Below are 24288 nucleotides of genomic sequence, written 5' to 3'. Positions count from 1 at the left end.
GGGGTTGGGATCGTGGCAGGCTCTCGATCATCGCCGGCTTAGCGCGGTACTAGCGCTGGATGCTCGTGCTGCCGGCCTCACAACATCGGGGTCAGACACCGGAAGTCGTAATATCCATACGAATTTACATGCAGAATGAATACAGCATTAAGTTTGTGACTGGAAGATCTAGTATGCAATTAAGGGTCACCCGCTGTCGGCGTTGGTAAAACGTTCACCTAGTACAGATACAGTCAGCTAATACACCAGAGAGCACAGCCAAGGAGTGCGACTAAGCTATCATATTTACACGACCAGCATGTCAGCCTCGAATATCCGTCTGTTGATTTCTAAGACACTGTCGTGTAATGGACACACTACTGCGATACATAGTCATGCTTGCCCAGCACGAGCGGTGAGTCTAGGACAGCCAGATCCCGACACCTTCAAAGACACCGAGGATGTACCACATGCCTCTTCTACCACCTCAAAATCTGCCAGGGACGGTATAGATTTGCGTTTAGTTGCATCGTCTAGCTCCCCCGAAGACGAGCAGAGACAGATTGTTGCCATCCCAGTGACGCTCTCGGAAGCCTCCGACTCCCAGAACCTTGCCTCACTCTGCAGGTTCCTCCGGCTCAACACTCCTGCTCTTGCTATCTTCGAGGCTCTTCTCTTTGATAAACCACGCAAAGATGGCGCTCCCTGCAACAAGCACAATGCCTACACACAATGCGGCCCTAGTCGCCCTTCCGTAACACTCCCGGACGATGCTCTTGAGTGCCGGATCCAGACCCCTGTAGTAAGCCAATCCAGCCCTGACACGCTCCGCAATCTCAGCCGCATCGTCACCCTGCAGCTTTTCCTGGAGAGCTTTGCGGAGTGTCTGATTAAACGCCGTAGCGCACATGGAAACACCGAAGACTGACCCGAGAGAGCGGAAAAGGTAGGAACAAGCGGTGGCAACGGCTTGGTCGGTGTGGGAGGCATTCGCGATGAGGCCGATGAGTGTCGTCGTTACTCCTGTGCCATTGCTAAAAGAGCATATGCATGTAGCCACCACCATCGCGGGTAAGCTCTCGGTTAATAGGCCAGCGAATAGGAGGATGAATGAGAGCCCGATCGTGAGGTTCGTATACGCCATGACGGTGATCCAGTAGTACTTCGCTGTACGCCTCATGTAAAAGCCGCTGAAAAGCGAGCCGCTAACACCAAAGATGATGGAAGGGACAAGGAACAGTCCAGCTTTGGAAGCGCTGTAGTCGCCCATGACCTGCCAATAAAGCGGTATGAAGAACAAGGCAGCCAACCATCCCCCGAAAGAGAAGAAGTTGCAAAGATAGCATGCGAAAAGCGTCTTGTTGAGGATGATCCGGCCTGGGGCGAAGGGATGACTTGCGACGTACTTCTCGACTAGCACGAAGACGACGAACAGCGGCGTAGATGCGAGACCGACGATGGTGATGGGGTTACCCCAGGATACGTTGGAGCCGCGATCGAGACCGACAAGTAAACCGAAGACGGCGAAGATCAGGATGACCGCGCCTAGGAAGTCTATCCTCTTGATCTTCTCTTTCCAGTGCGAGTGGTCTTGCTCTGGGAGATCAAGCACCAATGACACAGCAATGAAGGCCGCAGCGCACATCGGACCTTGCGCCAGGAATGCCCTGCAGAGGTAGAGGTACGAAGTCAGTACACGTCTCACATGCATTTCGTACAGACAGGACTTACCATCGCCATCCAATGCTATCCGCGAGTAACCCACCAAGAGGCGCACCAGCCGAAGCACCAAAAGCGTAGACCAAGTTGACATAGCCCCTAAATTTGGGTGTGTGAAGTCAGTGTATGCGTCACACGCACTTCGTACGGAAAGACTTACTGCCACTGCCCCCTCTCCCTCAAGCCCACGATATCACTCAACAAAATACTCGTGCACACACTCATGCCGCCACCCCCAATCCCCGCAAAAGCCCTCGCAGCAACCAACTTCAAAAGTGAGGATACGAAGTCAGTGTATATATCATGTGCGTTTCGTACAGGTACGACTTACCTCACCGATGGTCCTCGCAAGCCCACACCCCACACTGCCAGCCCCAAAGATCAAATACGCAGACAACAGACATTGTTTCCTACCGAAAATATCCGAGAGTTTACCGTAGAGAGGCTGGAAGGCGGAAAGTGTAAGAAAATACCCCGTCGCAATCCAGGAGGTAGAGGACAGGGCGTGTAGATCTGTGCCGATGGTGCCGTAGGTGGTTATTACGAGGGTTTGGTCGGCGGAGGAGAGGAAAACCTGTCAGTTCACTCATCAGTTCCGAGAGCTTTTGGGCAACAACAAAGTATGAAGGAATGGTAAGAAAGGTTACGTACACCAATAGCAATAGCAGGAAATATATATTTCATCCTCTTCCTGACTTCAGGCAGGCCCTGGTGTTTAAACGCGTCGCCATGGCTGACTTGTCGTTCTATATCTCCTCCATCTTCTGCGTGCAGTCCTTCTGGAGCGATGCCAGTTTCTACGACATTTGTCTGCGCGTCGTTCGTGGGGTTGGGTAGGAGTGGGGTGGTTTCATGCGCAGGGACATGCTCGTCGCGTGGGAGATTCGGCGTCATTGCGGCGGGGTCGGGATGGCTTGCATGCAACGGCGAGACGCTGGATACTGCTCAAGACATGGAGGGGTGCGAAAGCGAGCTTTAGCTATAGCTCTTTGATGCGCAAGTATGACTCTTCAGAGTTGTCATGGCGATGATCGGTAAGCTTCAACGCGTTGTTGCTGGGACAATTTTCATAAGCCGCGTTATGTCCGTAGGGCGTAGTGGGGCTGGATCAGATAGGCAGGTCGTTGGATGGATCACGGGAAGTCGCGATACCACCTGGGCACGAACGCGTTCACAGATAACGAGGATGCAGCTGCAGAAAACGTCGAGTCGCTAATGTACAGAATAGACTACAGTAACTATGACACTTCCGCAGACCGGACCATGCATAAAAACAGTAACAAGGTATAAGATGCACATTTCATAACGGCTATCATTGATCGCAGCGATTTCATTGTGGTACACCGACAAATTAAGCGGGTTGGTATTTCCTCAGCTGTGATGAGATTAGTGAACAGTGCATAGTCAGTTGGAGGAAGGAGTAACTTACATCTAGACTCAAGTACTTGCTCGTCATCTTGCCCTGGTCCCGCATGACACCCACCAGCGTCTCACTCTCTTGGAAGAATCCTGCCTTCAAAGAGATAACGATGAATTGCATACCGGGGCTAGCATGCTCGCGGACGTACTTGGCCACTCTGCTGACATTGACGTTGTCCAAGGCTGCATCGACCTCATCGAGGACGAAGAACGGCGAGGGCTGGTAGCTGTGAATGGCGAACAGCAGAGCAAGCGCGGCAATCGTCTTCTCGCCACCAGATAGATGCTCCATGTCGCGGAAACGCTTGAGCGGTGGCATGGCATGGTATTTGAGACCTGCGAGGTACGGCTCCGAGCTGTCTTCCATATCGAGATACGCCTGTCCTCCAAGCGGGAACTGTGGCGACTTGGTCAGGTCCTTGTAAGTACCACCAATGTTCTCGGAAATATGGTTGAAAGCCTTCATGAAGAGATCGTAGCGCTTGGTCTTGACTTCTTCGAAAGCCTTCTTTGCAGCAGCGGCGCGCTTGCGCGTCTCGGCGAATGCTTCGTCGACGGCTTTGAGACGCGCTTCTGTTGCAACGAGACGTTCAGCAGCGCGCATGTTGGGTGTAGCCTTGTTGATTTCGGTTTCGAGGTTCGTGATCACATCATTCAACTTAGCTTCAGCAGCCTTGAGCAGATTGCTAGCTTGAGATTGCACGCGCTCATCTGGGTCATCCTCCTGCGCGGTATTAGTACAAATCATATAGACGTTAACTCTGGAACTTACACTCTCAAGTATCTCAACAACCTCCGTCTTCAGCTCGTCGTCGAGCTGTTCAAAGTCGACTTCGATGCCATAGTCGTCCACCTCCGCGGCCTGTATCTGGGTCGAATCAGGGTCCTCGTCAATGTCCATAGCGTCTGCGTCCGCGTCGGGCCGCGGCATATCAGTCATGGGTAGGGACGTCAGCGGTTTAGAGTCTTCCGTGAGTGGAATCTTGATCTCGTTGACACGGCACTCCTTGAGCACATTGTAACGGTTTGTCGCGCTCGACTTGATCTTTGCATCCTCCTGGTCGACCTCCTTCAGCACATTCTTGACCTTTTCGTTACGCTGGTCTAGAGTGCGTCGTGCTTCCTTCACAGCTGCAACACGTTCAGCGAGTTTCTCTTCCAACCGCTGTCGTTGATCCTGCAGCGTTTCCAACTCTGCTTGGAGTACGTCCCGGGCGCTTTGCAGCTCTTCTCGCTTGGCTTCGAGCTCAGTAATGTCAGCAGTCTTGCGCTTAATCTCCTCCTCGGCTTGCTTGAGACGTTCCTCAACACCTCGGGCTGACGAATCGACCTGCTTCATCAGATACTGAAGTCTGCTGCGCTGTTTGCTGAACTCGAGACGCTTTTCTGCTGCTTCTTGCTGAACAGTACCCTGTTGAGCTTCGTAGTCGCGAATGGACTCGTAGCCGAGTCGTTGGCAGAATGCGGCGAAGACCTGGTCATTCACCTGATTCACTGTATCTTGGTAGGTTTGGAGTTCTTCTTCCCGGTCCTGCAGCCGTTGTGCTTGCTTCTCGTAGTTGGGTCGAACGCTCTTCAACTCGCTCTTGTGATGTGCCAGCTCCTTCTTGACGCTCTCAATGTTGCGACCAAGTGCCCGGGCTTCCTCTTCAGCTCGAGCAATTTGCTCCTGTAGGTCTAGCAACTCGACTTCGAGAGCCTGTTCCTGGGTGTACTGACGATCTTGCTTGGGAAGCGCGCGGAGCTCTTCTTCATATCTGTTCTTCTTGTCCAGAAGCGCCTGGTAGGACCGCTCATCCCATTGTTGCTCGCTTGAATCGTCGTCACGGTCAAGCTCACCACCCGTCTGTGTACCGCCTTTGCCGATTACACGACCGTCCAGGGTGACTGCCTTGACTTCGATGCGTCTTGTGTACCTGAGCTCTTTCGCGAGCTTCTCTGTGTTACAGATCATGGTGTTGCCACATGCCGCAGTCATAGCGCGCTCGTGCTTGGGCTCATAGTTGATACAGTCAATAGCAAGTCGCATGCCTTCGTGCATACCCTTCAGTTGGGGGTCTACCGCCTGAATCTGGATGGAGTCTAGTGGGTTGAAAGACATGACACCAATGCGTTCTGCCTTCAGGTATTCGATGCATGACTTGGCGGTGGTTTCGGTGTCGACAATGACAGTATCCATCTGGTGTCCGAGCACTCGTCCAATAGCCTTGCGGTATTTCTGCATCTTGGGGGTGATGAGATCCTTGTATCGGCCGTGCACTTTCTCAGATCCAAAGCGAGTCTTCAAGCGATCGATAGTTCTGCGAGCCTCCTGTTGCTTCCTTGACTCTCGACGGCTGCCTTCGACGATGCTGAGTTGCTTCAGAACTTCCTGTAGCAACTGGTTCTTCTCGTAGTATTGCATCTCGATCTGCTTTCGGTCGGCGCGGAGTCTGTCAAGCTCCTGCTGTTTGGCGGCCCTTGCGCTTTTCAGATCCTTGACTTGCGTCTTGGAAGCCTTCAGGCGCTCCTCGAGCTGGCTGATGTCTGCATTCAGCCTCTCGACAGCCTTCTCGTGGTTGTCGACGCTCTGCTGGAGGTTCTTGACATGGTCCCGGTCGGTCTCGACTTCGCGCTTGAGCTTGTCTATCTGCATCTGGTCTCCGTGGGTCCGCTTCGTAACGTCGCTGCGTAGCCGGCCGTATTCTTGGAGGTCCTGCTCGGAAAGCTCGCGGCCCTGGTTCTGGGCAGCCGCCTTGAAGTCATCCTCCCACTTCTTCTCGGCCTTTTGGACCAGATCGAGGTCCTTCTGGCACTTCTCGACAGCTTTCTTCTCAGCGTCGCGCTTCTTCCGGAGCTCGTCGAGTCTGCTCTCGTATTTTCGGCGGGTCTCGTTGGAAAGACGGATCTTCTCTTCGATAGGCGCGAGCTCGTTGGAGGCGTCCTCGATCTCCTTCTCCTTGGCCTTGGTGTTGCGGTCAGTCTTGGTCAGATCTCGTCTGATCTTGGCCTCGGCCTGCCTCTCCGCCTCGTGGCGCTGGTGGTACTTCTCGACGCTGCGCTTGTGTTCCTTGAGCTCTTCCTGGTGGCTGGCGATCTTGTTCCGCGCCTTCTCCATAATCTGCTGGTCCAGGTAGAGCTTCCACAGGTTCTTTGTGACAACAGCTTCGTCGCGCTCGGCGAGCTTCTTCTCGTATTCGTCGGCTTCGGCCTTTTGCTCCTGATATGTCTTGAGCTCTCCGTTGATGCCGCGACGCTCGTGCAGATGTTTCGCGTTGTCTTCGGTGGCGTTTTCGGACTCTTCCTTGAGGCGGTCGTATTCGGCCTTTTGCTCGAGACTGCCAGAGATGCGCTCGACCTGTAGTGTCAGCTGCTCGGGCGCGGTCGTCGCCAGCTTCTCCACGTCTCCCTGGAAGACAAGGAAATTCCGCGCTTTGACCAAGATGCTGTGCTCCTCCAGCGCCTCGCCGTACTGCTTCTGGGTGACGATGCGGTTGTTGATTCGGTACTCGCTGGAGCCGGAGCTAGTGATGGCGCGCTGCCACTCGTGCGTCTGCTCAGCGTCGTCCTCGAAGACGGCCTTGACCCAGGCGTTCTGGGGGTCGTTGCGCTGTGAGCTGGTTTGCGAGTCGCCATTGTCCTGTGTGTCGCCATTGGACTGGCCGTTCGCGTCGCCATTTGCATCGCCGTCGGCTTCGGTTACGGTGCCATCGGCGTTGATTCTCGCTTCCTGGATAATCCTGCCGCGGTAGACCATGTCCTTCAACTTCTCGGATCGCAGATGGGACGACCGGACTCCCAGGACGAAGGAGATGGCGTCCATGCTGTTCGACTTGCCCGAGCCATTGGGACCGATGATGGAGGTGAAGTACGAGTCGCCGAAGAGGAGCGTGTGGCGTCCGCGGTACGACTTGAAGTCTGCGCATGTTTAGTCTGTGGATGCGAGCAACTGCGCGTCGGGGGGCCTACTGTAGATCTCGAGCCGCACGAGCTTTCCCATGATGGCGGTGGGGATGCGCGACACCTAAGATGGCGATTGCGCTGTGGGAGGGTCGTGTTGGGCGGGTTTGGAGTCGCGGGGTGGGCTGCCCGTGATAATCGTCGTGTTGTCGCGCGTAGTCGCGTTGACGGCCAAAGCGCGCTAGTGGCTCGACGTGCATGGTGGCCCGCAGTGACGAAAGCGTGGCCGCACGCAGGGGAGCTCGACACCGGCCCTGCTTGTCTACCTACATTTTCCTATATTCGCTGCAGTCTCGGGCAACCTGCGTCGTCTTCCTGAACCCTCTATCTACCGCGCCTCCCCTCGTGACCTCTCCCACCTCGCATGCCACGGGTGCCAGCGATGACGTTGTGAAGCTTGCCAATCACCAGCTTGCATTCACCCACGACCTCTGCTCCAGAAGCCCCCAAGTTCTGAGAGGAGCACGATTCTCGACCCCCGCACATCACTCGCCTTGTCATGAGAGCATAGGGTCTGACTAGATCTGATCTAAGCCGCCCCTTCCCACCGTACGCTCTCTTCTATGTTATACCGCCTCTGCTCCGGCCATGGACCGGGGGCAGACCCAGCGATATACAGCAGCTAACAGGCATGACGGCTGCAGGTTCCCCCCCGCGTCCCTTCAAGAGACCCCTCCACCGCCGAACCCCCTCTAGCCTCGAAATCGTCCAAGAGGAACTGCCCACCATGGCGACCCCCGACGATGCAGATATAGGCGGTATCCCCAAATCCAGGTCGGAACCGCAGCTGGGAGTTTCTGAGCTTTCGGCCCGTCCGACTCCAGGCGACTCTACGCTGCTGGACGGGCCTGTATCCTCCGCAAACCAACCACTTTCCACCCCTGGCCTCTCACGCTCTGCCTCGTTCTCCAACAGCTCCTACCACGATGACTCCGACGTCGAAGATGCCGCCTTCTTCCCGCCCGTCGAAAAGCTCACCATGTTCGACTTCGTCGAGAACCTCGCCCTATCGCAGCGTATCGAGAAGATCCAGAGCTCCATCGCCTCCCAGACAGAGAAGATCAAGAACCAGGCCAAGAACCGGGGCATCACAAAAGACCGCGTTGTGGAAGAATGGCGGCGCAGAGTGCCGTCGGAAGCAGAGCAGCTTGAGAAGTACAAGAGACGCATGCGCCATTCGGTCGACCGCCTGAACCGCCGCTGGAACGAGTCGCTCACCGTCACTGCGCGCGAAAAGGCCTCGTTCATCGCCGCCGTCATGAACATCTTCGTCTCTGGATACCTGGTGGGCTGCCACCCTGACCTGTTCCCACACTGGTACACGGCTCAGCTGCTCTACTTCATGCCCATCCGCTTCATGACCTACCACAAGAAGGGCTATCACTACTTCCTGGCCGATCTGTGCTACTTTGTCAACATACTACTGGTTCTGAGTGTGTGGGTTTTCCCGCAGTCTAAGCGCCTGTTCATCGCGACATACTGCCTCTGTATGGGAAACAATGCCGTCGCTATTGTCATGTGGCGTAACTCGCTAGTCTTCCACAGCATGGACAAGGTCGTCAGGTAAGGAGCGCATTCCTCTAACATTAACCACCTACTAATCTGCCTAGTCTCTTCATCCACATTATGCCCTGCGTCACGCTGCACTGCCTCGTTCATTTGCTGCCCCCGGAATACCAGCAAGAGAAATATCCCGCCATCTACGACATCCGCCACTCCGACCCAACCTCGCCTCACCACTACAACCTACTGCAAATGATGGTCTGGGCCACTTGTCCATATGCTGTCTGGCAGGTCGCCTACCACCTCCTCATCACAGTACGTCGCCGCGATAAGATTGCCGCAGGCCGACCTACTAGCTTCACATGGTTGCGCAAGTCGTACGCCAAAACCTGGATCGGCAAGATAGTCCTCTCGCTGCCCGACTTCATGCAAGAGCCTGCCTTCATGTTCATTCAATACAGCTATGCTGTCGTCACCATGCTACCCTGCCCCGTCTGGTTTTGGTACCGCTGGCCGAGTGGTTTGTTCCTCACCTTTGTCTTCATCTGGAGTGTCTACAACGGCGCAACCTTTTACATCGACGTCTTCGGCAACCGCTTCCAGAAGGAGCTGGAACAACTGAAGAAGGACATGGCAAAGTGGCAGGCGTCGCCTGAAGGCGGTTTCACGCCCTTTACGCCAATGGAAGGAGGCAACGAGAAGCAACTAGGTTACATTCCTCCTCTCGAAGGCAGCACAAGCGTCAAGCCTGTGGATGGAGAGACAAGAGAGAGAAAGTAGCTTGCTAACAGGCCTTTTTATTAACAGATTCACGACGACCATGTAACTGCGCAACTCCTGTTTTACGTACCGTCTACACGATTCCAGAATGAGACGATCTAGGCGTTTGATTTGCTCCAAGTAGTTTGCTTTCTGTACTTGCGTTTGAGGGTTGCATCTGCGCGCGTTTGATTTGTCGCATTGCCTAGACTGGTTGGTTGGTTGATATACCCCCTTTCCTTCGCTAAGTCTTGTCATTCTCGATTATAGCTTACTCCTAATACTCAAGCTTCTATCAATAATTTGGTCCGATATTTCACAACATCTTTATATACGCTACTACCGTCCTTCTTTGTACCAAACATATACTAACAACACAGCATCCATTTGGCTATCTATACAGGATTATTGTATCTTGTCCCATCACACCAGAATATCTCGTTCTTGACGGCCTAGGTATTCTATTCGTCTCGCCAGCAATGGTGTCCGTACTCGAAAGCTCGATCCCCACACGCGCCTTCAGTCTTTAAGATACGTACAAAGACCATTGCAATGGTCAAAGTCGCAATGGTGGTACTCTTCCGCAGCGGGTGGAGGCGAAGGACGAGGCTCTTGCTCTTCACCCCTTGTCTCACCGCGGTGTCCACGCTGGTCTTCAAGTCGCCGAACTAGAGCTTGGAACGCATTCCAGGTCTCTTCTCGTCCCCGTCTCTCTACCCGTCTCTCTACATCACTGGTCATTCCGAGTGCCTGCCGCCGCATGGTTCGCATAGTGTATTGGAATTCTTCTCGGATTTCCCGGGCGTGCTGGGTTGCTGCTATAGCGGCTTGTGTTGCGGCTAGCGCATGTTCTGCGGCTTGTTCTGCGAGTTGTGCTTGAGCCTGAGCATACGCATAAGCTTGAGCCGCTATCGCAGCTTGTGTTTGAGCGTTCCGCGCAGCTTGGGCTTGGGCACGTGCCGCGGTTTGGGCTTCGGCTTCGGCTTCTCGTGTCTGTCTCTTCGCAATAGCGGCGTTGATGGTGTTGGTGGTGGCATCCTCGATGGAGGTTTGGAGGCGAGATGGTGATGGCATGTTTGGTGTGTTGGTGTCTTGCTTTGGGTGGGTGGATGTTGTTGGGTTGCGGTTCGAGAACATCTGCCACAGGAAGAACTTTTCATTCTTTTATCTACTCGAGGAGTCGGAGATGCTGGTCACTACTTGAAGTCTGCCGTTTCGGAAGTGGCTGGCCTTTCTTTCACAGCACACGTTCTCCGCGTCTAAAAGCCTCGTTCACCACTTCCACTCGTATCCCACCGCATTTCACCTCCTCACCCTCGATCTCGACCCCCAATCTAGTGAAAGTACTTCCAAGTCACCCCCCTCGTTACCGCCCACCCCTGATCCAGCGCCTTCACAACACCCTCATCCAACGGCCCCTTCTCAAAGTCCTTGAGATTCATCTCCAACTGCCCCTTGCTACTCGCCCCAATGATAACCTTGTCTCCAAACTCTTTCTTCAGCTGACTATGGTGCATCATCCACCGAAGCGCCGTCTCACTCTCCGTCTGCCCTTCAGGTAATTCAGACCGCAGGCTCTCGATCGCAGTGAAGAACTCGTCGTTCCAGTAGCGCGCGCGGTACATTTTGCCTTGCATACCTGTGAAACATTCACATCAGCTTCATTCTCCACTCGATGACTTTCAAGCATGGATGCAGGTTATCAACTTACGGTTCGCATCAAACCGACTCCCAGCCTCCAGAGCTTCATTCTGCGTCTCGCGCTTGTACCGTGAGGTCAACCAGCCTCCAGCTAGCGGATTGAATGCGTAGAACGACATGTTGTATTTGCGCAGACAGGGGAGAAGTTCGTGCTCGATGCTGCGGTGGAGTGCGTTGTATACGCCTTGGTATACGCTCGGTAACTGGTATCCGTTTGCCTTGCAAATCTCGCAGATTGCTGCGACTGTGATCAACTGTTAGTATGGTATCTGATATTGAGAAACAAGGCAGGATTGGAAGGGACAGGACGCATGCATGAAGTGGACTGAACATACCCTCCCAAGCCATAAAATTACTAACACCCCACCTCTTAAACTTCTTCCCCTCCTTGCCATTACCACTACCTTCCTGGAACAGCTCATGCACCGCCCTCGCCGTCTCCTCAAGCGGCACCGTCCGATCCGGCGCATGCAAATACCACAAATCCACTCTTTCCGCCCCAAGCGCAGTAAGACTCTCCTCTAAACTCTTGCCCATATCCTCCTTCCTAGAGTGCGTGGGTGTACGGCCGAAAAGTCCATGGACGTTGGGGAAGAACTTCGTGTCCATCACTAGACCGCGCTTCTGCCAGGAGAGTTGGGCGAGGTATTCTTCCGACGTGCCGTCCTGGGTTTGTTAGTTCGGTGGGAAGAGGAGGGTGACAGCGAATGAGTGTGCGTACGCCATAGAAACGACTCGTGTCAACCTCGTTGTGGCCGTAGGATTGAAAGGTATCGAGAATAGCTGCGCATTCGTTTAGGTCCGAGGTGCGGACTTGTTCTTCGCCTTCGCGGCCGAAGGTCATGCAGCCGAAGACGATGTCGAGGGGGGTTTTGGATGGCATGGTTGGTTAGATGGTCAAGTATTCTGTTGTGGCGATCTCGATTCTGGGTACATGATATCCTGGATGTTTGGGTTACTTATAATTTCCAGCAACGACATCATTACACATCTGCCATGTGGAGCTGTGGAGATAAGTGGTCATGATATGCAGGGTCTTGGCGGAGTTTGACGGAGTTAACGCGGGTTACAACTCGGGACTGGATGTACGACTATACCATGTCGATCCTACGCCTTGCTTGCACGATGAATTCAATGCTTGATGATAATTATCGTAGATGTAGGCTTACTTGACGTTTTGGGACGGAATTAGTGTTGGGTGATGGACCGCGAGTTGAGGTTAAAGGTAGATTATCGTGAACATGCTGACAAAAGCTTGAGATGGAGAAGAGCAAGGCTTGCGGTAGTCGTTCACTCGTGAATATTAGATGTGGTATTGGTAAAGCTACACCAGCCATCAGGACACCAGTCACGGCCCACTCTTCGTTCTCCACCCCTCCCGTTACAAAGCTTGTTTCAAAGCTTACCGCGTCCCAGCATTGGTAGGATACTGATACGTAACCGGCTCACCCTTGATATCATTCTCCTCCCTCCACTGCAACCGATCAATTTCACTGACGCCAGGACCCCTGTAAACACTCCCATAGAGCCCACTCGCCCAATCCTTACCAGGCCCCTCCTTCGTCTCCTTTGTCGCCTTACGACTATACCACTTTCCATACGCCAACAGATAATACAACCTAAAGCTTAAGAAAGCAAACTTGTCGCGCTCAAGATCAGCAGGGTACTGCGCACCGAGATCAACAGCCGCGGCGATACCGCTCATGACAGCGACTTCGTGGGCGTTGATGAGCGTCCATGCTGCTGCGAAGCGAGTGTGTTTTCGTCCTTGAAGTAGCCACATCCATGGTACTACGAAGACGTAGTGTGTCCATGAGTGGCAGAGCTGGTGCCACCAGTCCTTGCGGATGATCTTGTCCTTGTTGATCTCGTCAATGCTCCATAGATGGCCGTCGCGCGCCTTGTTGAGGTAGATAGTCTGGAAGATGTGCTTGTCGAAGGGGACGTCCGGTGGGAATTGACTTTGGTAGTTTGTGCAGTCGAAGCACATTTCTAGTTTTGATCGGTCTTGCGGGTACATCTTGATGTAGTACATGGGCTTGAAGTTCTTCTCGGCGTATTGGTTGCGGGCGGTTTGGTCGGCGCCGGAGAGCTCTTTGGCGGACTTTTCTGGGTCGTAGAAGTTTTCGTAGTGCTTGTGCATGTAGTCGCTGTCCCAGTGTGTGACGGTGATGTCGTCGGAGAATTTGGCGGAGCCCAGGACTTTCTTCTCACGGAATGAGGCCGCGGGTTCCAGGATGCGCTTTGCGGTGTCGGCGAGTACGCAGAGAATGATTTCATCGTAGTGCTCTTCCTTTTCTTGCGCGTCCGCATCGGCGTTGTGCTCGTCGTCGTAGGGTACGTGGACACTGTTGGGGTTGTGCGAATCAGGCATGGGCGTGCGCTTGATCAACCTAACAGTAACACCAGTTTTGTCTCGCTTTACAACCCGAGTGATCTCCGTCGAAAGCCTAACATTGACACCTCTCTTGAGTAGATCCTGCCTCCAGCGCTCGTAGAATTCGCTGAACTTTGGGAAAACAACCATGGGCGGCAGGTTGCTAGCAATGCTTCGTTTGTCTACCGGATACCACATGCCGTACGTTGGACTAGTGCAGAGTCGTTCTAGGATGATGCTGGGTACATTTGGCGTCTCATTTCCAGTTCCCAGGAAAAGTGCAATCATGGGCATGGCGACAGTGTTGGTGAACTCTTCGGAAAACCAGAACATTTTGAATAGAATCTTGATCGGGATCAATGCGAAGAAAATCTCGAACCAACGGACAATCTTGATCATGGTATGGAACCTGCGAATTTCCTTTTGATGGCGCGCAAGAAGCTCTGTGGGAAAGACGTTGGTCCAGAAGATGTCGTCTTTGCCGAAGGAAACTTGGAGGTTGACTGGATCTGCGTGGTGGCCTTGTCTCGCGAACATCGTCATGGTGTGGTGGAAGATGTAGCTTCCACCCTGAACACCTTGGTTCAGCCATTCGGCGCCATGGCGCTCTTTGTCGACTCCAATGGAAAAAGCCTGGCCACCACAGTAATCTACTGCATCAATGAGGGTAACATCGAATTTGTCGGGGTGTTCGGATAGATGGTGAGCACACGACATTCCTGCCTCAAATCAACAACGATGCATTTCAATACACGCGTTCAACATACCAGCCGCTCCAGCCCCCACAACCAGCACCTTCTTCTTTCCATCCTTGTTACCGCCTGCCATATTCGTGGTGGGCAGAATAGGCGTTCTGTCGGTTGAATATGGCATCGAAGAAAAAGGCTCAGCACTTATGCGACGCGCTGCAGGAGCGCAAGCTACTGCGGGCCTGTATTTGTCTGCAGCTGTCACGACATCAACCTCGAACAAATGCGTCATGAAATCTCAAAGCGGCATGGTCCGATCTTGACTGGCTGCGGCTATCGGTCGATCGTGCATCGCCAAGCGCTCACCAAACTTCAACACCACGCTAGATGATGATGTCATCCAAATTTGCGAATTAATTCATGACGGCAATATAGGTATCTTGGTGCAATTTCCCTGGTTCCCAACGCGTGACCTCGTGTCTATAGCGTGTGCATCCCCTTTAGTGCCCTGTCTGTCCAATCGTCCACCACGTCGCCTGTCTGATCGCCCGTGTTTTCAGAACGCGACGGAGGATCCATGATGGGGAATGACCCTGGATGTGTCGCCTGACTCAGATCGAAGAAGTCTAATCCCAAATCGGCCGTCGCGTCTGTATACCAATCATTCCCTATATCAAGTATGTCGGCATTATCCGTTCTTTCCTCGGCCGCCATGTCTACCACACTGTCCAGAGGCCCCTCCTCTGGCACATCCGGTACTGTTGGCGAATCGTTATCCTGAGTAACACCAGTTATTGTGGCGAATTGCAGCGCGATCCGGCCAAGGGTCTTGTACGTAGGTGCGAGCTTCTGCATTCCGCGGACCTGGTCGAGCACAGTGCGCACTGTCGCTTTACGTTCGACGTCTCTCGGTGAATCGGTTTGGCCCTTGGGCCGTGCAAGAAAATCTGCGCATACGATTAACACGGCGTGGAATACGAAGAAGAAGTCTAGCCAGGAGTAACCGATAATCTCGAATATCCCCAGCTCGATGCCGATGGTGATGCATTGGAGGCTTTTGTGTACTGATTCAACACAGTCCTCCGCCAGGATTAGGGTTGTAGACCAGTCTTCTGAAATTGGGGGCGCTTTGTTCTCCAGGAAGCAGACGTTGCTCTCGACCTTTTGTATGAGAAAGTCTCGGGAGATGACACAACGCGTGTAGTAATAGTAGACGTGTAGCAATAATGTCATTGCTTTCAGATCTGGGTGCCCTGGCATGTCTTCTATTGACATGTGCTGAGGTATTTTTGCGAAGAAGTTGTCGCACTCCCGTAGTAGGGCTATGGCGACAGCGATGGTTGGGGACCGTTCCTCGGCAGAAGTTTTGTCGAAATAGGCACGTTGTCGAATGCGGTACGATGTGGACACTAGGTCGGAACAGAGATTCATGAATGCTGCGTTGATGCGCGTTTGCTCTAGCATTGGTGCGTCTGGGACTCTCATCGACATCTCTCGGTCATCAATCACTGTTGGGCGGCCCAATATGCCACACAGTGTCTTTTCGAATATGTAGAGGGACCACCAGACTTGTCGGCGCGTATTGCATTCGATGGGTTCGAATTGGACGTTGGTGCTGTCTCGATGCATTCCCATGGTAATGGCCTGATATGTGTTAGCAGAGCATGGGTGTCCTGTAAAGCATATAACGTACCATACGTGCAGCAAGACCTATCAGTAGCCACGAGCTGCTCTTCTGCCCAATATTATGGTGATGCATGTTGAGAAGAACGAGCGCTTGGACATTGTCCAGACGAGTCGATGTCAGAAGCGTCCGAAAGTAGGTTTTGGCGAAGGCGAGAAACTTGTGGCGAAGTACATTCATTTGGTCGACATCATTTGCTTTTGATTTCTGGCAGCCAAACGACAACACCAAGGCCAAGGAAACTAGCCACCCCATGTCCTTGCACTCTTCGAACAACTGCGTCTTCCGTGAGTACGTAGCCTCCAGCCGGATCTGAAACGTTGTTCTATTGAAAAGGGGAAAGTACACATGTATGTGATCGAAGTAGACTGCTACTAGAGCGTCGGCGATATGCTTTGCGGGTATCAGATCACCAATAGTATCTAGACGTGATGAGTGATCATGATGTTGCGACGGATCGTTTGATGCCTCCCACTCTGTCCTAGATCTCTTGCGGCTGCCATGGCTAGAACCTGGACGCTGACTGTAGGATGGTGGAGCGAATTCATCTTCAGACGGATTCGTGCTGCTGCGTTTGAGAGCTGAGCCCGATCGGCTCGAGGGGTTTGAGGTGAATGATCGGAGGCCAGGAAAATCGGCGCCTGATACGGCCTTCCATCGGGACGCGAGGGTACGGATAGTCGATGCAAGTCGGAAACTACTCGACGGCCCGAAATAATGTGAGGCACCACGATTCGTACGAACGATCTCGTCAGTCTGGGAAGATACTTGTTGCGTTATGGGCTGACGAAGACGTTCTTTGCTTGTAGACAAGGCAGTAGTGCGCCGAGCAGAGTGCAGGGGATACGTGGTAGTGTGCGAGCCCAAGTAGGCAGACTGAGCAACTGGCGATGGCTGCAATGAGTGTTGCTGTTGTTGTTGCTGTTCCAGCGAAGAAGTCTGTCTATCGCTACTGCTACTGCTGAAGATGTCTGCGGGAGTAAAGTCGTCGCTCGCGGGCATAGCAATGTTCCTGGTCGTGGCGATCTTGAACAGGGTCTCTGTGTCCTGAACATTCTCATCCGGAAAGAGGCCTTTGACTAGCGACTCAAGGGCTCTGTAGCGTAAGCTGAGGGTCTCCACACTGCCATAGACCCTCTGTTTACGTGGAAGCTTCGATTCACACACCACGCCATTTGCCTTGCAGTCCGCACATGGCACCTCGGCATTTTCGCGTATGCACCGTGCCCGTCGAATTTTGCAGCGGTCGCAGCTCACGAGGGCTCGCTTTCGTGATGACCCTGATTTGGCCGGGCGTTCGGCCATGGCGTCGACTTCGTCGCGAGCAAGATCGGAAAGTGTAGCGGGCGTATTGACGCGCTCGAGATTGTGGAGTTCCGAGATGCGAAGATCGTATGATCACGTCGTCGCGCCCGCTGACAGCAGACCGTGGCCCTCATGCCGCCGACCAGGCCATCGGAGTTGCTTCCGTACCAAAGTTAACGCGCGTCACAATAAGGTTTACTGAGCGCGACCCAACTGGAGGGATCTTCTTTCGTGCTTATTAGAACTATCCCCTCATGCGTTCATTATTTATGCCGTGGTCTTGCCCGACCTCACTGCGCTAGTCTAAATACACTGGAATCCCGTATACAACTGCAGCAGCCCCATTCAGGTACTTCAGGTAGCAGGCCTTTCTCGCATCCCGCACTGCCTCGTCTAACCCAACGCCCTTCTGCGACACCCGACCCGTGTTCGAACGATCATCCACCAACCTGGCGGACTTCTTTCCCTTCTTCGCACTGTCTACGCTTCTTGCAATCTCTACCTCCTCGGCCAATTGCGCAACTCGACCCTTGCCCTTCGCCTTCTTCGCGGGCGTTTTCGCGGGCGTTTTGGATGGTGGCGAATCTTCCTGTGCCTCAGGCCATAGTCCCCATAGTTCGCCCGCTTTGACGGCAAACCGATCGCAATCCTTGTCAGTGACATCCCACAGCATGCCAAGTACTGCTGGAGCGCCGGCAGTAAGATATGCCGCAAGCATACCCGAAGGCTCGAAAATGCCGTTTTCAGTGAGATGTACAGACGAACAACCGAAGAGGAGTGTGGTCGCACAGCCAGGTTTTCTGTCCCCTTCATCTTGCTCGCCGGGATAGAGACGTCGCACTGATTTTGACTTGACGTACTGTGCACCGCTGCCGTGACCGAAATACAACACCAAATCCTTCTCACGCAGTGCATCTTCGAATTCCTTCTCGGACGGTGCGCGGTTGGCGATGTGGTTCCAGGGGCCTGCAAGCTCGTCTAGATGCGGTTTGATGGTTTTCGATGTATGGGACAAGTCTCCGGATGGATTCAGCATGCTTGTACCTCCCGTACTTGTGGCTATGTAATGTCCCGGAGCAGCGTCCTGCTGAGTTGTGGAGGACCGTGCCGAAAGTATTCGTTCGCGAAGGGCAGCAAGGGAAGGTAGTCGCGAGATAGAAAGCGGCTCCAGGCAAGGCAGCGACTCCCAGGGGAACGCATGTAAGTTGTTGTCTAAGATGAGTATCGTGTGACGAGAACCAGCGTCAAGCTTGTGGGACGCGCTGTGATAGGCGCGTAGTGCTTCATACGTCTCCACGACCATGGCATCGAAATCGAGCTCGTCATAGGCATTGCGCTCGCCGTTGAACTGGAGGATGTCCACAACGAAGTATATGAGATCCATGAGCGCTTCGTCCAAGTCAAGATCCTCATTGGTAGCGTCGCCCAGCCCAATAAACAACTCCAGTACTCGTGTATCCAAGACTGGTCGCTTTTGAGTGCTCTTCTTCTTACGGGAAGGCAGGTGCTCGTTGAGTATATCTTCCAAAGCCTTTCGGAATTTAGCTAGTAGAGCTGGCTGACGCTCATGCTGAGAAAAGATGCCCTTGAAGCCACCCAGCCAGATATTTTCCATGTTGATAAGAAGCTCACGAAGTCGGGTGTCCAGAGCTTCGCGTTCGGCCCACCACTGGCGTCTTGCTTCTCTCGAGGTCATGTCCTTGGCAGATCGCGTACTGAAATCACTGAGCTCAATGATCTCATCGAAATCTCTCTTGCCGTCCTCAAACGAGAACTCTTCCTCGTCCATCTCGCGCGAAGCGTGGCGAGCCAACGGTAGGCGCAATACGAAAGGAGACAAGCCACGCTCAAACCGGGTGATGAACAGCTCATCGCGGGCCTCACTAAGTGCCAGAGATACAGCAGACCAAGTTTCCGGAATGATGTCAACGTACTCCTTCTGAAAGCTGGACACTGAGCTGAAGGCGAAATGCGATGAATCAGCGGCTGGCCATCGCAGGCAGTCATCGCGTGACAGTTGTTGCTTCTCTGCCTCTGTTGACTCTTGCACGAGGCGCAAGGCGTTGACTTTAGGGAGCTCTGAGTGTTGTCAGTATAATGTTTGCCATGTGCTGCGTCTTACATACCACTCATGTAGGCTGCGTATAATGGGTGGAGGGAGCCCGGTAGCTCAGTTCCAGAAACGGCGGACATTAAAACGGTGACATGACCTAGCGCCATGGAGGTTTGGCGGAATAGGTGATTAGATCCATTGGTAGCACACAGGCTGTGTGCTTCAACGAGTCGTGCACGTGCTTCGCGAAGCGTATCCATAAAGTCCACCTTGGCTTGCTTCTTCGCTCGACCAGTCTTAGTAGTTGCTGAAGGTCCCACAGTTGCCTTCTTGGTGGTCGTTGCGTCCGAGAGTCTTCGTTCCTTGAGACCAAACGCAGGAAAAGCGATGGTCGATTCTGGCAGAGTGTTCACCGTGAAGTCTTCAGCAATCTGCTTCGCACTTTGTGCAAGCTTTGCTTTGAAGATAGCCCACATGTGCGACACCTCTTGACTCAGCCCGGCCTGAAGCTGCTCTGCCTCATCAAGAATGCTCAGGGCCTTATCGAGATCATCATGAAGAAGGCTAGCAAGGACAGCTCGGTCTCTCATGCTCGCCTGAAAAGCGCACAACGCAGAACACTGTTCGGCGATACTGGAAGCTTCAGATACTACGGCTTTCCCTATTTGACGCTTGGTCGTTGTGACGGCCTTCGCAGTTGCCCCTGTGGCCTTGGACCGGGCACCGGCGGTTGTTCTAGCAGCCGATTTTGGTGCAGCTTTGGCTGCGGGTTTACGGCCTCTGGTGGCTGGTTTCGCCTTGACACTCTCCGTAGTCTCTAGAGTCATAGAAGAGACCTGATCAGCAAGCGCATCGACCGAGGGTGACGAAGTCTCCAACGTCTTGATGTACGAGGGAGAGCTTAGCTCCTGGAGAAGCTTCTCCATGAGGTCATAAGACTGGATCTCTTGCTCGTATTGACCGTTCCAGTGGTGCATCCTGGCTACAGCTGAATGGTAGCCTGCAGTAGACAAGCATTTGCGGGATGTATCGGGGCTCAGAGCATTGAAGATTGTCTCAGCCTTGTCGGGTCTACCGCTCTGGGCCCAACAGTCAGCGCGCCAACTAGCGTTGTCCGTGATCAGAGTTGCGGATCCTGTAGCCATAGCGACCTTTTCAGCCTGTTCAGCGACATGGATAGCTTCGTGTAACAGACCTTGATGGGCGAAGATCTGGGACTGTTGCATCAAGGCTCGGTACAACGCGGGAACCAAGGACCAGAAGTCAGGCCCGTTGAGAGCATCATGCGTTACAGACATGACAAGAGGCGCAATGGGTTCCTTGCTGTCCACGGTTGTCGTTTTCTTCGCATTGGCCCGTGATTCAAGGGCGGCCCAAATGCGACGATTGACTGTGACGCACTGCCTTGCATGTTGAGCCGCTGCCTTGTACGAGCCAGTAGCTGAGGCGAGAAGCGACTGAACATAGGACGCAGCCGCCACGATCTTGTTGAACCGTAATCTACCGGAGAGGGTTGTCGTTGACTTTGCGAGATCCATGAACTGTCGATCGTTGAGCGCCAGAGATTGTGCGTTTGTCATAGTAGTCAGACTGCCCAGTGTTAGTATAATTCCGTCAAGATAAGACACTACTCCACGTACCATTTGGTAGTATTACCGATACCCACAAGGTACTCAGCATACGCCATATGCCATTGCAATCTCACCTCTACAGAGGGACCATGGCGTTCGATCAACGCCTCAGCCTTGGCCAAGGATAAACCCGCCTTGCCGGTATAACCAAGATGGAGAAACTGAAGACCGAGGGCACACAGCGCAGTGATTAGCTCGGATACATCAGAGTCGTTCCGTAGCTCCAGAACCCTGACCAAAAGATGCAGGAGTGGTAGAGCAGCATACTCTTCTCCTTTCGCGTTGAGGAATTCGAGACATGCTTGGAGGTCTTGCAACCAGGTCTCCGTATTGTCGACCCGGTCTGTGAGTGCTTCCCATGAGGACGTAGAGCTGACGAGAGACTCCCATGCCGCAAAGCACTGCTTGAAGGTTTCTATCGGAGGAGAAGCCTGCTGCATCGAGATCTTGAGATCACAATGCGCTTTTAGATGGGCTCCATAGTGCTTGAGTCCTACGTCATCACTGCTTGCTGTTTGCGCGCTATTGTCGTCTGTGGCATCAAGTGAACTCAGGTGCTGAGGCAAGATCTGTGGGTCCTGTTGGGAGAGTTGAAGAAGTGTGATAGAGAGCCTCAGATGTCGGATCGGAAAGATTCCTGGTACGTAAAGCTGTTGCAGTCGTTCCACAAGGGTACATATCGATTTGTTGAGGTTTGAGTCCCACTGTCGATTCTTGGACAACGTTCGTAGGTAGAGACCAAGCTGTAACTCCAAGATGGCTCCTCTCGTTCCGGGTTCCAACTCTTCCTGGTCATAGAAGGCTAGCTCATCTGATTCTTGGGGACCAAATCTAATGAATGAGTGATGGAGCGTTTTCAACACCCGGACGAGAGCGTCAAAAGATCCCTCAGTGCTAAGAACCTTGTGCAGAGATGATGTAGATGTCTCCTTGGAGAGTTGCTGCAACGCATCGACGGTAAGGTGACTTTGCAGACACTCTTGGAAGGCGTTGCGAGAACGGTCGATGTGGTTCAGATCCTGCAATGCTTCGCCCAGGTGCTCTAATTTCATTGAAAGAAGCCCACTTTCTCGCTCGGATGGCGACCGGGATTGCAAAAGATCAATCGAACGCTGCATGGCTACAACAAGGGCTTCGGGATTGCACCGCGCTCTCCGCAGTTGTGAGTATAGAGACCAGTATGCATTTGACAGCTTGATCAGGTACGCGCCAACGAGAGAAGTGTTCCCCTCTGCCGGAAGCGTCCCATGTTCGATCTCTTCATCAAATCGGCGTAGGATATGTGAGCATTCCTGAAGAATAGTATCAAGCTCTTGCCATTGGTCTTGCGTCTTTATCGTCTGCTTGCAACATGCCATCAGAGAGTCAACAGTACTCTTCGCACATTTCCAGGCCAGGCTAATTCTTTCAGAGTGTCGGTTTTGCGATTTCGTGTCTGATTCACTCGACGATGCAGTACCGAGAAATCTGGCAAAGAAATGCACGCTTGCTGCAATGATTGGTACCGCATGATGTTCGATCGAAGTTCTTTCCGAACTTTCTGTGGTTTTCGACGTACTTGCAATGATTAATCGTGTGGCAGCGCGGCGCAGAGAATTCACTTCCGCAAATAAGGCTTCCAGATCGGACACAGATCCACCTAAGCCTCCTTGCAAAACATCAAGTGCAGTGGCAATGGTTTCCTCCAAGTCTGACTTCTTTTCGCCCTTCACAAACGCTTCAAGATTAATGATAGCAATCCGTATCGCTCTTGTTGTTTGCTTTGCTGCGGATGCATCAAGGCTCGAAGCCTCTTTTGACGACCCTAGCCACCGGAGGGCCTGATCGGACAAGCCCGCAGCTTGAGCGAGAGAGGAAAGAGTCTTGTTCGCAGCGGACGGTGTAGTGGAATCAGTCGGGAGCCCTGCCAGGTCGATGTGCAGGGTTTCGGCAAGTTTGAACTTCTTGCTGGGTGTGAGTTTTGATCTGCGAGCGAAAGCAACCAAGCACTTTGTGAATGGTTCTAAGAGTTCCCGATCGACGTTGCCTTGATGCTTGGCCAGGCTCCACCACTTTTTCCGGGTGCTAAAGGCCAGATGTTGTAGAAGAAGTACGGTCTCCGCAGATGGTTGTAGATTGTTAGAGTCTTCCGCGCTCGATATACTCGGGCATAGGGAGAGAATCGTCTGCGCCAGGGACTCCAACTGTCTCGCCGCCTTCGCTTGGCCATTCGATGTCTTCGTAGTGTGCCAGAGCAGATTTATAGGTGACGAGGAGTTGGTCATTTTCAGATATTCCCATGTGGCTTCGATAGTCCGGGGCCTCTTGAGCTTCGCAATAATGCGCAATGTGTATATCTGGAAGTTCGCTATTAATGGCACAGCAGGGCTCTTCGGGTCGACCGTCGCAAAGTCGAGTAGTAACGCAATGCTCTCCTTCTCTGCAGTTCCCGGCTGCTGTAGGCCAGACTTGGGCTCCTCTTTTACCGGATCTTGACCAAGATATTTATCCAGCTTCTTCTTCAGTCCTCTGAGCTCCTTGACTGCCATGTTATCTAGGCCCAGCGCGACAAGTTTGCTAATAAGCACGAGCACACCGTTCTCGTACTGCAATTCTTGAGAGTCCTTGCCCAGTACTCTCTGTGCCTCTGTTGTACCCAAGTATGCAAATGCCGTTCTTGCGCACTCTGCTGTTGCGAGAAGACCAGGGTCTGGGCCTGGTGCGAGGAAGGACGAATACGACGACGACCGACGCGGGGCACGTTTTTGGGGCGAGTTATTGAGCTGAGAGATGGATCGTTCTCTAAGAGGCTTCTGGGATACGGAGGAACTCGTCGTATGACCGAGTCGCGGTCTAGCCGGCTTGCGCGCATCTTCGGCGGTCGTTGGCTTCGATTTGGTAGGGGGGCGAGCAGCGACTGCGGGCAGCGGGTTCTTCAGCGCATCGGCGAGTGTCTGGAGCGTTGTATTGGCAACTTCAGTCGCTAGTACGTATTTCTCCTTTGGCGCAAGCGTCGAGTTCTTCTGCTTGGTGATATCCGCCGTCGCTGTAGCTGTTGCTGTCGCGCCTCTCCGCCGTGCCGTAGCCTGCACCTTTACTCGGACATTCTCCTTTTGCGGCGCATCCTCCTCTTTACCGGACAGTAGGTTCTGGAGCGCCGTCACCGTGGTGTTCGTGCATGTCGTAGTTGACCGTAAGTCTGCCTTGATTCGGTCGATGCGCGTGCGCGTCGTCTCGTTTTTGGTTGCCATTTTCGATGGCTTGGCGGGATGGTCTCAGGCGCAAAGTTTCAAAAGGGTCGTAGATTATACATTATTAAGAAGACGGGTGCGCTGGTAGGTATGGTGTCGTTCAATGTCGTCGCGCACGTCACCCAAAGACCGCGGCCAAACAACTCGAAAACACGCTACCGCATCTGGCTAGCGTTGGGCCCCTTCAGCCCTATCCTTGAGAAGGCGCGACCGTTGAGCCGCAAGACCCCCCGTGATTCTATCCATAAGCCCGTCTACCTAGGTAACTCTCGCAATGCGCAGAGTTTCTCCATCGCCAAC

General features: G+C 53.3%; 7 protein-coding genes across 7 annotated transcripts; 1 reads left to right on the top strand and 6 right to left on the bottom strand.

The window, feature by feature from the left end:
- Window positions 1-595: 595 nt before the first annotated feature.
- On the bottom strand, window positions 596-2592 carry J4E84_003093 (uncharacterized protein; the record flags this gene model as incomplete). Its single annotated transcript, XM_049385711.1, has 5 exons — window positions 596-1646; window positions 1711-1797; window positions 1859-1965; window positions 2030-2272; window positions 2350-2592. The coding sequence occupies 5 exons, from the start codon at window positions 2590-2592 to the stop codon at window positions 596-598; spliced, it is 1731 nt and encodes a 576-aa protein (XP_049246588.1).
- A 457-nt stretch (window positions 2593-3049) lies between these two features.
- On the bottom strand, window positions 3050-7096 carry J4E84_003092 (uncharacterized protein; the record flags this gene model as incomplete). The annotated part of the gene is made up of 4 exons (XM_049385710.1): window positions 3050-3073; window positions 3128-3841; window positions 3890-7014; window positions 7066-7096. The coding sequence occupies 4 exons, from the start codon at window positions 7094-7096 to the stop codon at window positions 3050-3052; spliced, it is 3894 nt and encodes a 1297-aa protein (XP_049246587.1).
- A 591-nt stretch (window positions 7097-7687) lies between these two features.
- J4E84_003091 (uncharacterized protein) lies at window positions 7688-9339 on the top strand (the record flags this gene model as incomplete). Its single annotated transcript, XM_049385709.1, has 2 exons — window positions 7688-8619; window positions 8667-9339. The coding sequence occupies 2 exons, from the start codon at window positions 7688-7690 to the stop codon at window positions 9337-9339; spliced, it is 1605 nt and encodes a 534-aa protein (XP_049246586.1).
- A 1313-nt stretch (window positions 9340-10652) lies between these two features.
- On the bottom strand, window positions 10653-11902 carry J4E84_003090 (uncharacterized protein; the record flags this gene model as incomplete). Its single annotated transcript, XM_049385708.1, has 4 exons — window positions 10653-10957; window positions 11030-11263; window positions 11355-11685; window positions 11741-11902. 4 exons carry the CDS (start codon window positions 11900-11902, stop codon window positions 10653-10655), a joined length of 1032 nt encoding a protein of 343 aa, XP_049246585.1.
- A 519-nt stretch (window positions 11903-12421) lies between these two features.
- On the bottom strand, window positions 12422-14224 carry J4E84_003089 (uncharacterized protein; the record flags this gene model as incomplete). The annotated part of the gene is made up of 2 exons (XM_049385707.1): window positions 12422-14115; window positions 14164-14224. The coding sequence occupies 2 exons, from the start codon at window positions 14222-14224 to the stop codon at window positions 12422-12424; spliced, it is 1755 nt and encodes a 584-aa protein (XP_049246584.1).
- A 341-nt stretch (window positions 14225-14565) lies between these two features.
- On the bottom strand, window positions 14566-15949 carry J4E84_003088 (uncharacterized protein; the record flags this gene model as incomplete). Its single annotated transcript, XM_049385706.1, has 2 exons — window positions 14566-15729; window positions 15779-15949. The coding sequence occupies 2 exons, from the start codon at window positions 15947-15949 to the stop codon at window positions 14566-14568; spliced, it is 1335 nt and encodes a 444-aa protein (XP_049246583.1).
- A 1423-nt stretch (window positions 15950-17372) lies between these two features.
- J4E84_003087 (uncharacterized protein) lies at window positions 17373-23988 on the bottom strand (the record flags this gene model as incomplete). The annotated part of the gene is made up of 3 exons (XM_049385705.1): window positions 17373-19153; window positions 19201-20717; window positions 20768-23988. The coding sequence occupies 3 exons, from the start codon at window positions 23986-23988 to the stop codon at window positions 17373-17375; spliced, it is 6519 nt and encodes a 2172-aa protein (XP_049246582.1).
- Between the last annotated feature and the right edge of the window lie 300 nt (window positions 23989-24288).

The sequence above is a fragment of the Alternaria hordeiaustralica genome, assembly GCF_023758085.1.
Source record: "Alternaria hordeiaustralica strain BMP 2776 chromosome Unknown scaffold_4, whole genome shotgun sequence".
In the NCBI taxonomy this organism is placed as follows: domain Eukaryota; kingdom Fungi; phylum Ascomycota; class Dothideomycetes; order Pleosporales; family Pleosporaceae; genus Alternaria; species Alternaria hordeiaustralica.
Note: the sequence above shows the minus strand (reverse complement) of the source record. Positions and strands in the feature narration are given on the sequence as shown.